Source organism: Hippoglossus hippoglossus, chromosome 3 (genome assembly GCF_009819705.1).
Source record: "Hippoglossus hippoglossus isolate fHipHip1 chromosome 3, fHipHip1.pri, whole genome shotgun sequence".
Lineage (NCBI taxonomy): Eukaryota > Metazoa > Chordata > Actinopteri > Pleuronectiformes > Pleuronectidae > Hippoglossus > Hippoglossus hippoglossus.
In genome coordinates this window covers 14,673,240-14,686,833 of record NC_047153.1, presented here as the reverse complement: position 1 = coordinate 14,686,833, position 13,594 = coordinate 14,673,240, and the positions used below count along the sequence as shown (strand labels likewise).

General features: G+C 42.1%; 1 protein-coding gene and 2 long non-coding RNA genes across 3 annotated transcripts in view; 2 read left to right on the top strand and 1 right to left on the bottom strand.

The window, feature by feature from the left end:
• The window catches only part of LOC117754999, a 2,143-nt gene extending 148 nt beyond the window's left edge, over positions 1-1,995 (top strand). The window contains exon 2 of the long non-coding RNA XR_004612520.1: positions 12-1,995. This is a non-coding gene — a long non-coding RNA (uncharacterized LOC117754999). The remainder of the gene's footprint in view (positions 1-11) is intronic.
• The window catches only part of LOC117755000, a 19,387-nt gene extending 5,793 nt beyond the window's left edge, over positions 1-13,594 (bottom strand). The window contains exons 1-2 of the long non-coding RNA XR_004612521.1: positions 13,389-13,594; positions 5,241-5,243 (exon numbers count right to left, since the gene is read on the bottom strand). This is a non-coding gene — a long non-coding RNA (uncharacterized LOC117755000). The remainder of the gene's footprint in view (positions 1-5,240; positions 5,244-13,388) is intronic.
• Positions 3,423-10,913, top strand: atxn1l (ataxin 1-like). The gene is made up of 3 exons (XM_034574386.1): positions 3,423-3,613; positions 5,434-6,626; positions 7,544-10,913. The coding sequence occupies exons 2-3, from the start codon at positions 5,559-5,561 to the stop codon at positions 9,011-9,013; spliced, it is 2,538 nt and encodes an 845-aa protein (XP_034430277.1). The 5' UTR covers positions 3,423-3,613; positions 5,434-5,558; the 3' UTR covers positions 9,014-10,913.

The following is a 13,594-nucleotide window of genomic DNA, read 5'->3' as shown; positions in this document are numbered from 1 at the left end:
TTGGACAGTAGGACTTCTCCACTGTAATGGAATAATGATACTTGAAATTAGAAAGCCCTCCTTTTTATTGCAGCAGCAATCATGCGTTCACTGAACACTGATTTCTTAATACTCCATTTATTTTGTGCCTTCCAGGAAAATTTAATTGAAGAAGTAATGTTTTACTTGGTCAGAAAGAGGAACAGAAAATAACACTGCTAACGACTCGACTATATAGAAGAGGATCTGGTCTGGTTGAATGTAATGGGGCGTTTATTTCGACAAACCAAATGCTATTTGCTCCAGGTGCCCATATTGTAATGCTTTTGTTTGGTGTAAGTAGCAAATTGTGTGATTTCAGGGTCTTACATTGTAGATTTACTCTATTTTTGAAGCAGAGATAAGGGCCTATATTTTTAGTGTCATGATGCAGGTGATACTGAGGGGAAAGCGGCGCTTTGAGGACTTAAATCTGTGGTAGATATTTCCTTTTCTCTTTTGAAGGGGTTTTTATTAAACTTTACTAGAAGCCTTCTGGTAAGGCACTGAGGAGAATCCTCTGATTATTAGTAGCTAAATGGGTAAATATTTGAAAGCAAAGGGACAGATAAGGGCTTTGACTCAAACCAGTCCCTGGTTAAATGCCTGGTGAATTGAATTTCAGGCACTGAGTCACTGATCCAATGAACACAACAACAATGGGTGGATGACAAGTGACTGTTTCTAGGCAGCACGTGAAAAACATCAGCATCAAATCATCTGGATAGTAAGTGTAATAACTACACTGTGTGTAGTTTTGACATTTCCAATGAAAGTAAGGTCAGATGTCTATATTGAACACAATCTGCAATCTGTGTTTCTTTGGAGTGAAAAACCTTGACAGCAATAACTGTATACACTGTTAAATATACTGTATATCTGGCTATAGCAATACTTTTGTATTAATATGAATTAATTTTCCTTAGTAACGCTGCTCTGCATGGAGTTATGATAAAACAGAAAACACAGTGACGTCACTGTACTTCCAGTCAGGATGGTGAGAGTGAGTGTGGTTCACAAACGTGCTCCAGGCTATTACTGATGCAATTAGTGAAATTTCTTGAGAGCTACACTTCCACTGTGCTACAGATTTTCTTTTGCATTTCGAAGTGTCTCCCTGCGAAGTTCACTCACAGCTGAACAAGGGACTGGTTTGAGACACATCTGGGGAAATGGGATCAGTCATCCAGAGTCCCTTTTTAAAAACTGGTAAGAAACTAGCACTGTTTTAATATTTCTTAAAATAACAACACAGCTTTTATGAAGCTCTTTGTCATTATGAATCTAACACCACTGGATAGATGGAATATCTGTCCAGGAGCATTGATCCTTTTCATGCTAGTTTCACGTGATGTTTAGATGATTCTTTGGCAATAGCTAGTTCAGGAGTTTTTTTTTTGCATAGATGTGTATAGTGTGAGTGCAAACCTGTTTGTGCTCCTGAATGCTATTCATTGCACATTTTACTCAATATATAGGATAGTTTGTTTAAAGTGGTTTTTGAATATAGTTTTGGCAAATATTATAAATACTGTATATGCTTGAAAATCTTCCAATTAATATTTTTGATTAATGGTACTAAATAGCTTTTATCCTTGATTTAGTTTTTATATTTTATGGAGAGATATTTATATACTGTGTTCTTCCACTAATACACAATGTTGCACTCTGCTGTGATTGTATGATGACGGTGTTTCCACCCTGACACAGTTGGATATTGATTAGCAGCAGATGTATTTATTCAGTTATGCAAATGTTCTCTAAGAGGGATGCAGATGCTACTGTACACCCCCGTGCCTTTTTGGGAAGATTGATCATTTCTATAACTATATTCTTAAATAGTTTAAATTTCCAAAACTGATGATTTTATAATCTATTCTAGTGAAATCCAGAGGTACAGCACTGAAGCTGTCTTTCCTAACAGAAAATAAGGCTCAACTGTGTACCAGTAACCAATCAATTACAATATTTTTCAAAAGAAGTTGTGTTCTGGTATTTATTTCATTGGTGTCAGGGTCATGAAAATATTATGTGCTTTAAGAATTCACCTTTTTTTATTTTGACAGTCGTATATTTAAAATATTAAATCCTAATAAAAATAAATACATGGCTTTATTAGCCATTAGGATCACTCCTGGTGTAAACTGCAAAAATAAAATAGTGAGGAGAAAAAAAAACGAGGATAAGAAAAGGACAAGTGATCTGGATCATTCACAGGTAAAGTTTGGTTGCAAATGCTAATCATATTATATCTATCTATCTATTAATCTATCTATTAATCTAATCTATCTCACTCACTCACAAACATATAAACTGTTTGAATCCTCCTATTACATTGTGCTGCTGTGTCATTAAAACCAGAGGAACAATAGAAGAAGTAGCACATCTGGAACAAAAAGTTAATATGTAGTATAGCACTCAAGATTGGTTTGAAACCTTTGTCATTTTATTTGATGTTGTACGCATGGTACATAGCAGCATAGTACTATAGTGTAGTCAGTGGTGGAGGAAGTACTCAAATATTTATGTGAAAGTAAAAGCAGCACATCTTTTCTTCCTGAGTTAAAGTCATTAAGTACATGCTTTTAAAGTATTTCAAGTAAAAGTACTTGTTGAGTGTAGCCTTTTCCATAATGCAACTCTCTACTGCATTGTTATGTCTGAATCTTGGTTGTGGCCTTCTTCCCGATCCATTGTAGGCGTTTGTTCAACCCTGTGAGTACTTTTGAAGATATACAAACTGTGAACATGTAACACAAAGCAGAAACTACAGCAGAAATTACAGATATTTGATGACAGTGAAGTACAAGTGATAAGTACCTGAAAATAAATCTACTCAAGTAAATGTACTTCATTACATCCCATCACTGAGAATAGTACAGCTGTGTAGGCGACAATGAAACCGCTCGTTTTACTACTGCACCAAATTACTGTAAAGGTCAGAGCAGATTGCATCGCCTGCACACATGACATGCTGGGATGCATCTGGATAAGATTCTATAGCAATTACTTTATACACTTTTATTACACTCGCTGTAATAAGTGGAATAACTGGTTCCAGAAATCCCCTATTTTCTGTGTAAATGCACATAATTATAGACTTTGGTGCAGCTAAACATATAATCAGTGTATGTGGCTGCAGCGCCCCCTACTGTACAGCTTGAGATTCAATGATATCTTCAGTCTTTTTTTTGTTTTTTGAATTTTGTTTTAATCTTTATTTTATAAAAGTTATTTTATTATTTTATTACATTTAAAATGTAAAAATCAAATAAACTTTGATATTATTTTTGTTATGGGATCACACTATGAGTTTATATTTAAACTGTGGTTAGCTTTAGATACAAATATACTTTTTTTTTTTACTTTTACTAAAAAGCTAAGTCATTTCTTGTGCGCGTGTTGGACTTTGTGCAGGCGAGAAAAAAAAAAGACAAACAGGAAATTGAATAAACCCGGTGACGTCATCGGTGAGCGCCTCTGCTGGCCTTCCAAATGGGCTCGACTGCTGAGCCCTGATTTCTGCTGTTTCTCCCTCAGCTCGTCGACTTCATTTTCTCCATGAGGGGACGTCTGATCGCGATGACATGTGGAGGTACGTCCACACAACGACACGCCGCGGACACACGCGTGACCCGCGTCCCGAGCACAGCCACGTTTAGCCGGGGGCAGATGTGTGAGGCGACTTCATGTAAGCTAGGTGCAGCTGTGCTAGCCGCGGATGCTAAACCAGCCTGGACCTGCCCAGTGGGTTGTAGTGGTGACAAGTAAACGGCTCCAGACAGCAACGGGCAACATGTGCGTGGTGTTAGTGTAGCAAGTGTCACGCTGTCGTTTCACTGTGATCACGGGGGAATGACGAGGCTAAGCGGCGAGCTAACTTTAGCCAAGTCAGCCACTAGCTAACGGTAAATACAGCTACTCTGAAGAGGAGTGTGGCGGCAACTGGAAGAAACCTCTTACTTCTAAGTTTGAACTAACTTTATAAAGCAGAGAGTTTGTTTTCTGCTCCTCGTCAGGACTTTGACTCAGGAGGCAGCTTTAGTGACTGTGTTTAGTGTCGAGTGACACCGAGAACACACTCGGGTCTGGTGTGTGGGCTGATGTGAAGCCAAAGTTGTGAGTAATGAGTGAATCTGCTCCTCAGATCGGGTCCAGTCACTGAACGCGTTGGTGTTTACTACAGCTCAGACTGTGTTACAACCCAAGCCCACAGGACGGAAGAGGATCAGCTGTTAGTGTCTTGTTGTGTTAGAAGAGAGAATATGCAACCACACCAAAAACCAGCAGGAAATACAAGCACTGGACGATGTGACTTCAGGATAGAAACGCGTTCGTTTCACTCGATAGTGTTCGATGTTTCTGTTAAGTTTAGAGACTGATTTCTCTTCCTGGGTGAAGGCTGTGGTTTTAAACTCTTCTTTATGAGCAGAGAATGACACTTGATAAATGGAAAACATTTTACAAATCTGACGTAGATCAATTATGGTTCCTCAATGGTGTTTTTACACTTAAAGCAGTATATTGATATGTATTTGACTTATTTTGCTACTAATGAAAATTAATCATCAATAACTATTGATGCTGTTTGATACAGCCCAATGTGCCCACCTCTAGGAAATACAATTTTAACAAAACTGCTGTTTGCCCATGTACAAAGGGACATTTGTGTATTTGAATTCATGTAATTTTACAGAATTTCTGTCACGCAGAACTTAGGGCTGAACGTTAAAATAATATCAATAGTCATCGTAATATAATTTTTATATATATTTCATTTGCCACATTTGAACTTTTTTTTAAATGTGACTAATTGCTGCTTCTTTTGTAGTGTTTGAGATGTTAATAAAATATGTTCTGAGTTTTGGACTCGCCTCGGGAGGTCAGTGGTTTGAATGGGCATTTTTCACTACTTGTCGACAAATCGTAGACTAAATTAATAATCAAGAAAATATTCAACAGACACACCAGTAATGAAAGAGGAACCATGAGCTGCAACCTAACACTGAACACTTTGTCTGGAATATCACTGTAGTTTTCTAGTGTGCAACAACTCAAAATCAAAGGTTTTAGGAAAGCAGCAGTAGAGCTCATATTGTCAGTTTTACAGTTTTATCAACTTCTGTAATGCTGTGAAGTGAAGTGCATGTAGATAGACTTTTTAACAGGCTCAACAACATGAGGATATGGAACATCTTTCAAAATGGGGCAAAAGACTGAACTGCCTGAAAGCAGAAAAGTTCAGAGATGTATGTTCACTAAATGAACACATGCACTAGAATCTTTGGAATTGTTAATGTGCTCAAAATGTTATAACTATATTGTTTTCATCTAATTTTGACATGTATGATAATCATTTAGTTGTGGTGTGACGAGGCAGTATGTCCATCTTTTTATTCTTCTTCTATTTTTTAGGTGAATTGGCAGACAAGGTCAGCCAGGTGATTTCTGAACTGGTTCCAGTGCCGGCTGACTGGCCTGCAGTTCCTGTCGGTTCCTGTGCAGTACAGTAAAGCAACTTGCCCAGTCAGACGATCACAATGAAACCAGCTCAGGAGCGGAACCAGGAGTCCCTGCCTCCGAAGAAGAGGGACCTCCCACCTAGTGACAGCGGAGGTGGAGCTGGAGCGAGCGGGGGAGCTGGGGCTACAGGTGGAAGTGGTGCCGGTGGTGCCGGTGGTACAGGTGGGGGTATTGGAGAAGATGAAGTGGTTTCCATCCAGAACTCTGCAGCCAACAGTGACACTCAGGGAGGGAACCCATCTGCAGAGTGGCTGCGAGCTCAGCAAGGACTTCATTATGGAATGGATAATTCTGATGGCATACCAGCAGTCCCTGTTGACCAGTACAGCATGCTCTACAAAGTGGCTCTTCCCTCTGTTACCTACTCGCCTACCAGTCTTCACCCAGTGTTAAGCCACATCTCTCCAGCCTACACTGTTCATTCTCCTCTCCTGCAGCACCCAGGACTGTCCTATCCTCCTCTTGGTTACACCCAGATCCCTCACTCCTCTCTGCAGTTTGTTAGTTCCCCCTATGCAGCGGTACCTTACGCTCTCCCCCCTGGCTTTGTCCCGGGATCGTTGATCTCTCAATCAGGCGCCATCTCTCAGTCCCACTCTGTGTCCCATCTGGTTCCCTATCCATCTGTCATACAGGAAGGGGTTGTTTCCCCACCTCCCCAGGCCCAGGTAGCTGCTCATACATTTGCCAAAGTTGCAGCATCCAGTGGTGTCCCGATGATGCTGCAGTCAGAGCAAGCTGCCCAGCAGCACCTCAGTGCTGTGGGAGTCCTGCCCTCAGCCGAGCTCAGCTCTCGAGGGATGCCAGTCTTCTACCACACTCAGGGCGCCAGGGCTGCCATTGCCATCCGAGACCCCCACAGTGCCCAGCAGGAGAATGAACCAGAGATGAATGGAAGGGATAAAGAGCAGTTAGCCCGGGAGGTTGCACTGGACTCGGCCTACGCTGCCAGAAATGTACGTCTGCTGCAGGTAGCACCGAGCACTGCAGCACAGGAGCACAACCAGGACAGAGGTCTGCAGAACCGAAGGCTGGAGGAGAGGAGCTCACCTGGCCAGCGCAGCACTCCAGACAGTGACCTGGAGGTAAGACTCACTGATGGCCTCATAATGTGACTTCTGTTAATGTGAATATTCCCCACTGGTAGCAGAGGTGATGTTAATAATCCATGTCAGTGCAAAACCGTTCAACATGATGAACAGAATAAAATACACAGGGAGCTCCTCACTGCAACATGTGTGATACTATTACTTTTACAGATCTTTTGAAAAAATAGGGAAGGAATACTGAATGACTGACTAGAAATACACTCAGATGCTACACCCGCACTGCATGCAGTCTTAATTATTCAGTATGCGATTTGTTAAGTTTTAACCTTTAAGCCCTGGTGAGGTTCCCTTATTTTTATAACTTGATTAATATAAGTGATATGCAGCCCAGTAAAATAATAATACATTGATAGAGCACAGTGTATTTATGTGTGTGAATATTTATTAATACGTGTGTAACTGAATTAAAGATGATTTCAAATGTATATCTTTGCTCTCAATGTATTTCCCATTCATTAGCATTAGGCTAAAACTTTGATCTCATGTTGTGACCTTTAGCCTCCAACCAACTCGCCAAGTTTAATCCACTTTTGATCAAAACTGCCCGAGACATTGCTGTGACAGGCAGACCCCCTCTATTTTCAATACACCTATATTAACTACTATCAAACACTTGTAACACTCGTAGTAGTGATACTAGTAGAATAATTACATGTAATTGTGTCATTTTAAGGAAGTTGTTGTAGTCTGCATTATTATTATTTAAACATGTGGAGTGTGTGTGCATTCTACACCTTCTCACCTCAGTATTTATTTATAGAATATGTTAATTTTCGACTTTTCCTTTCTTGCGTGCAGGAGTCCGTAGGTAATCGTGCGTTCACTCATTGCCCAAAGTCTCATTAGGCCAAAGCTTCGTGACTGAAACTCGCTTCCTTTTTTTAAACTTCCAGGTGCAGCAGGTGGTTGGTCGTTTGATTTCCTCTAACCAAGGTGGAAGTGGCGTGCGGAAAGAGGTCTCCTTCGCTCCCCTGAACCTCTCTCAGGGTCACCAGAGATCCAGAGAGATCCATGGAGAGAGCACGGGCATCAATTTCAGCCGGACGGCGTACGCGGTGCAGGCGAGTTACAGTGACCCCAGAGTGACCGGTCTCCAGCAGCAAACAGGACAACATGCTGTTGTGCTTGCTAATGGGCAACCAGTTCTTATTCCCCTGGAGTATCACCTGCAGCATCAGCCCCAAGCACCACAGCAACACTACCAAGAACTGGCTAATGATGCCTCAGCAAGCCATGCCTCTACCACCATGGCCTCTTTCAACCCGAACTTTAAAGCCTCAGATTCTTCAGCCAGAGTGTGCCTCTCTGAAAAGGCGGAGCCGCCCACAGTTCAGCAGCAGCTTGCCCATCATCCTCCTGTCCAGCCTTCAGCAGATATAACTCAGGCCTTAGCTTCAAGCCTCGCTCCCGCCGCCACTCCCAGCAACCCGTCACACTTCATGAAGGGCGCCATTATCCAGCTGGCAACTGGGGAACTGAAGCGTGTGGAGGACCTGCAGACTCAGGACTTTGTGCGGAGTGCGGAGGTGAGTGGGGGGCTTAAGATTGACTCCAGCATGGTGGTGGACATCCGAGCCAGCCAGCAGAGACCAGGTCTCGTGTCGCTTCACTTCACTGTTGGTGAGCAGCAGAGCAAAGTGACCATCGACGTGCCTCCGGAGCACCCCTTCTTTGTGTTCGGACAGGGCTGGTCGTCCTGCAGCCCCGAGCGCACGGCCCAGCTTTATGGCCTGGCCTGCCATCATCTGCAAGTGGGAGATGTGTGTGTGTCCATCACCCTGCAGCAGCAGCAGCTTCAGCCCCAGCAGCAGAAACAACCACAGCACAATCATTCACAGCAGCAACAACAACAACAACAACAACAGCAGCAGCAGCAGAACCTGTCCAGGACTTTGAGCAAAACTAATGCCACATCAGGACTTAGTCACCAGCTCATGGGGCCTCCTGCCCCCCAGCAGTCACGGCCTCAGTCTCATTTCAGGATAGACCGCATCCACAGAGAAAGACAGAGGGATGGGGAGAAAGACATGGCTGATAAGGAGGAAGCAACATATTTGGGGGTTGTTGGCCACACTGAGTCGCACATCAGACCAAGTAGGACCTCAGCAGAGCATCCGAGGAGCCAGAGCAGTTACCACTTGCACACAGAAGGCTCTGCTTTTGCAGGGGCGGGGATGGGAGCAATGCATCCTTCGCTCGGTGCCTCTCAGAGACGCTGGTCCTCACCTGGCCTCCAAAGATACAGTATGAAGGGAGACGAAGGGCCACGCCCTCAGATAAGCAACTCCGGCCACATAAGGCCCTCGTTCATCCCCCAGGAGGTCAAACTGTCCATAGAGGGGCGCTCTAATGCAGGGAAGTAGCATCACGTTTGGTAGCAAATATAGAAGAGACTGCCATCAGTAAGAATGAGTCTGACAAGGAGAGAAAGAGGAAACAAAGAGTGTGAATGTAGCCTCAGAATGTTTGAGATTTTGCACACCTAAAATATACAAAAAAATACAAGATCTTTCTGTGTCTGGTGAGAAGTTCTGGTTTGTTTTGGTTGTCACTCTGCCAAAGGATCGGAGCCAGTGCTTTCCCAGCCAGCTGAGGGCTGATGGGGACATGAGAAGCTGAGTAGAAAGTATGTAGCTGATGAAATGCCTACCATAGTCCTTACACACTGCATTTCTCTTCCTCCCTCCCTCCTTTGTCGCCACTTCCTCATACCCATGCTTGGAGGTTCCCATCGCATTCAAAGCGGTCTCGCTTCCTTTTTGACCAAACTGTCTCTTTGGAAGACGACGGACTACAGAGAATGTGTTTGTAGCACAGTAAAGCTATCGACTCTGCAAAGACCACAGCCAGGGATCTTTTATCTCCATTCCCAGGATCCCGTTTACTTCAAAAGCATTTACCCAAAAAAAAAAAAAGAGTGGAGTTGCTGATATCAGCTGCTCCTCTGGTGATGTCGGCACTGTTGACGCTAACTGTCAGTGTATGTTACATTATGCTTCTCCGACAGGAGTCTAAAACCTCTGCTGTCAGCAGAGATTCTTTCTCCCCTCCTTCCTCTTCAGGAGGCGGGTCTGCAAGGAATGGGATTCTCTCTCAGGCCTCAAGTGCAGCATGTCCTGCTTGTCTTACAATCGAAATAATGATAAATCAATCAATCAAGTGTTGTCTATTCTGCAATCAGTGTCAACTCCAAAAAAATATTAGCTTTTATAACATACTCTGGTTTAGTTGGAGGGCCTTTACGAGTGTGTTTGTTTGCATGAATGCCGCAGATTGAAATTTGCTTTTATTGGGAATTAGAAATGTTTTGCATTCCAGCATCATCAGTGAGAACATCCATTATTTAGCATTTACCTTCACCCTCTTTCAGAATCATGCCCCCCTCCCCCCCGCCTCATGATACCTTACCAAAGCCATCTGTGGGAGTGACATTACCCTGTCACATCAGTGGCTGCAGCCCACTTCAGCCTAAACCCTGCATGAAGAGGACTCTTCGTCCTCACCTTGAGCTCCTCTTGCTCAGTTACCAAAATAAAAGCAATAGTTCTTTTACAGCTTGTGGCTTTACCGCCCTCTTATCCGTTGGTTCTATATTTCTAAACATCAGAGGTGTGAGACCCTCCTGACCCTCTTTTAACCCAGACTTTAAAAGCTGATGCACTATTCATTTTTATTGATTCGTTAGTAGTTCTACAAAAGCAAATCCTCTGACAGATTCCTTCAGAAATCTTTGTAGATAAACCTGCTCGTCTTTGATTTTCCATCTCACCAATGATCTTTTATTTTTCCACCTCTTCTTTCTTTGTTTTGAACATTTAACATCCTTCTCTTTTTGTACCAGGATATCTTATCCAGTGTATCTTAAGATTGTCTCGTGTTGCACATAGAAAATGTCACTCATTGATTTCACACTGACCTTGTTAATAGGAATCACAGCACAGTAGGTGTTTCGTTTTTTTAATGAAGGGAATATGTTTGAAGTAATATTGTTTTGTGGCGTGTGTGTGTGCGAGAGAAAGAAAGACAACTGATGTGCATTTTCTCTGTTTACAAATTAGCCAAGATGAATGCTGCAGTTTCCTCCTCCTGACGTGTCCTTGTCACTCGAAAGATCAAAAAAAGGGTGAAACAGAAAATAAGTGCAATTAGACCACACATAAAATCATTCAGAGGTTTATGATCAGATAGCATTCCTCACGCGGACATTCCCATCGCAAAATAGAAATCGCACACTTCTCTTGTTTTCTGTCATCGATCTTAAAACTGTCCTCTTGTCAAAACATAGGATTACATTTGAATATTTCTTTCTTTTTTCTTTTATGTCTTTCCCCCTGGAAAGTTGTGTGTGATTAATGTGTTGAACTAGTTTGTTCATCAGCCTCAGACACTGTTGTGTACGTCTGTTTCTCTCTGAAGCCGCCGTGGTTCCCTCAGTAGAACACCCTGACCCTCTGTCAGCAGATGGAGGCGCCATGAGGTGACGTATCAGACTGGGTAACCTGAACCGGCCCCGGTAGACTCTCCTCCTCTGGTGCTGTTACTACGAGCAGCTTTAAAAGATGGCTCCACATTTTTCCAGTTCTGTTTTAAAGCAGTTCTCACAACCCCATAAAGACTTACTGCTCGCTGTAAACATTCCTCCTGTGCTCCGTGGCTGCGTAAAGATTCCTTCCTGATGTTATTCCAGTAATAAGCGATATGGGACTAAACCAGCTTTCATGTTTTTGTTAAGTAAAGCACTTCAAGTTAATATGAGACTGAGGCAGTCAGAGACGAATCAATCTTCCAAAGTTATCAGGATACGAAATTCACTCTTTAATTTACTGCTCCTGTGCTCAGCAAGGAAACAGAATTTTATATTCAAACCAGAGTGGCAATTAGTTTAGTGCACATCTCCGGCCAAGCCAAAAAAGCCCCAGTAGATTAAATCTAACGGCAACAAATTTCACACACTCGTAGAAATCACTCCTCTAAGATAAAAAACTAATGATTTAGTTTTTCATCAAATGGTGAAAATAAATAAAAAGCCCCATTTTACAAAGTTAAAAAGAGGAGAAAAACATTCCTGATATGCCCCTTTGTTTGGAACACTGCCAAAATGTCACTGATTGCTTCTTGGCCCACGTCCCATCCTTCCATCAAGTTTTGTGGAAATCTGATAAGTGGTGTTTGTGTGATCCTGCTGACGATATAAAAAAAACAATGTAGTTACTACCTTCAGATGAATCACCCACGTGACTTCTTGAAGTACTACTGCGTTATTTCTTATCAGCTACAGATCAACTGTCAATGTGTTTACTCACAGAACTCCGACTTTAAGGTTTTTGTGCTTCACCCCATCACTTAAACTGGAATCCCATTTGGAATAGATCACTACAAGGCCAATGTGAAGAAGAGGAACGTTTACAATGACAAATAAATCTTTCAATGTACTTATAGTCCAACAAGTGTTCTGGTAAAATCAACATAAACATTTGAACTTTAAAATATTTTTAATACAGTTTTAAACATCTTACAATCAAAAGCTCAGCCTGTAGAATTTCTTATTTTGTCATGCTTTAAGCAATATGCATAAACCTGATATCATTTCATGTAGTCTTGGCTTGTTCTATGCAGTAACCTCAGTGTTGTACCCTTCATTGTCTTAAGTACAGCTCTTTGAAGCTGTAGGGCAGGTTGCCACATGCAGTCATTTCCCGCTAATGTCTGGTTATAGGATTTTTACTTTAAATGACTTTTCTTAAATAGGAATATAAACCAGTATTTAGCTTTTTTCCTCTATTCATTGGTCCCCATCTTCCTCAGTTCCTCACACTGACGCATCGCAGTCTTCATTGTCTTCTTATGATGCTACACAGTCGGAGCCAAATCACTCGAGACGAGTGTCCCTCAGATGTTCGTGTGTATTCAGCGTTATTTTGGTACAACTGCCAAGCCACTTCAACATCGTATTACTAGGTCAAGATGCATTGAATGGGATTCAAACGGTGCAAAGCAGTGCCTCCTGTGACTTTACCTCCTGATAATTCTCACCGCAAAACCATGGTGTGCAGCCATGAGCCCTCTGCTTCGAGCAGCGTGTGCTCGACTTCTACAAAGATGTCCAGGGAATCTCTGGTAGTCTGTCGCTGTCTGTAATTGCACTAAACGCCCTCCTTCAGTGTTTTTGAAACTGAAAAACGTTGACAAATTGAAGATTTTCAAAATGAAAAGCACACAAAATCATGGAGAAATCACCGGTTGTGTGTTTCTGTAGATAGACGTATTTTCTTTTCTCATTTTTTTTGTGTATAGTTTTGATGATGCTTGTCAATAATGCCTTAAATTCTGCTGTGTACAATGTGTGAAATTGAAATAATGGAATAATGCTTCTGGTAGACTCGGTGTTCCCCTTTCAGGCTCCACACTTTTCATGTTTCTCAGCGGAAACTCTTATTCAGATGTCTCAAAGGGCGACAGTGACTCTTCTTTGGTTCCCAGACGGTTCAACCATGAAGTCTGCAACCTTTTGTTCATGTGTGTGGGTTTCCCCTTTTTTTTTTTTTTTTTCATTTTCTATTCTGTTTTCTGCTATGGTTTTTTTTTTTTTTTCATACACTCTAGATACTTTTAACATTTAGTTTCTAGTTTTCAGTGTGTGTGCAAGTGAAGTAAATGGAAGCTCTTCTTTGCACTTTTTACAAGACGATGCCGAAACCGTCGGCAACAGAGGGCAGTCCATTAATTCCACACACACACACATTAGTTGTTTTTAATTGTTGTTGCACAAGCTCTGTAGTTTTTTTTTATTTTAATTTTATCCCTGGAATTAATGGATTGTGTTTGGTGTCATGTGTTTTGTCCGACAGTCACTGGACAGCAGAGGGTTGGGTTTTAATTCAGAGACAGGCCGGCTGCATAAATCCGATATGTAGCGTTCACTTGTTGGTAATGTGATGGTTTTC

Excerpts from the sequence above, each read along its gene's own strand:
- atxn1l (XM_034574386.1), top strand. The coding sequence starts at position 5,559 with ATGAAACCAGCTCAGGAGCGGAACCAGGAGTCCCTGCCTCCGAAGAAG. Across the intron at positions 6,627-7,543 it reads CTCCAGACAGTGACCTGGAG|GTGCAGCAGGTGGTTGGTCG; the intron begins GTAAGACTCACT and ends TTAAACTTCCAG.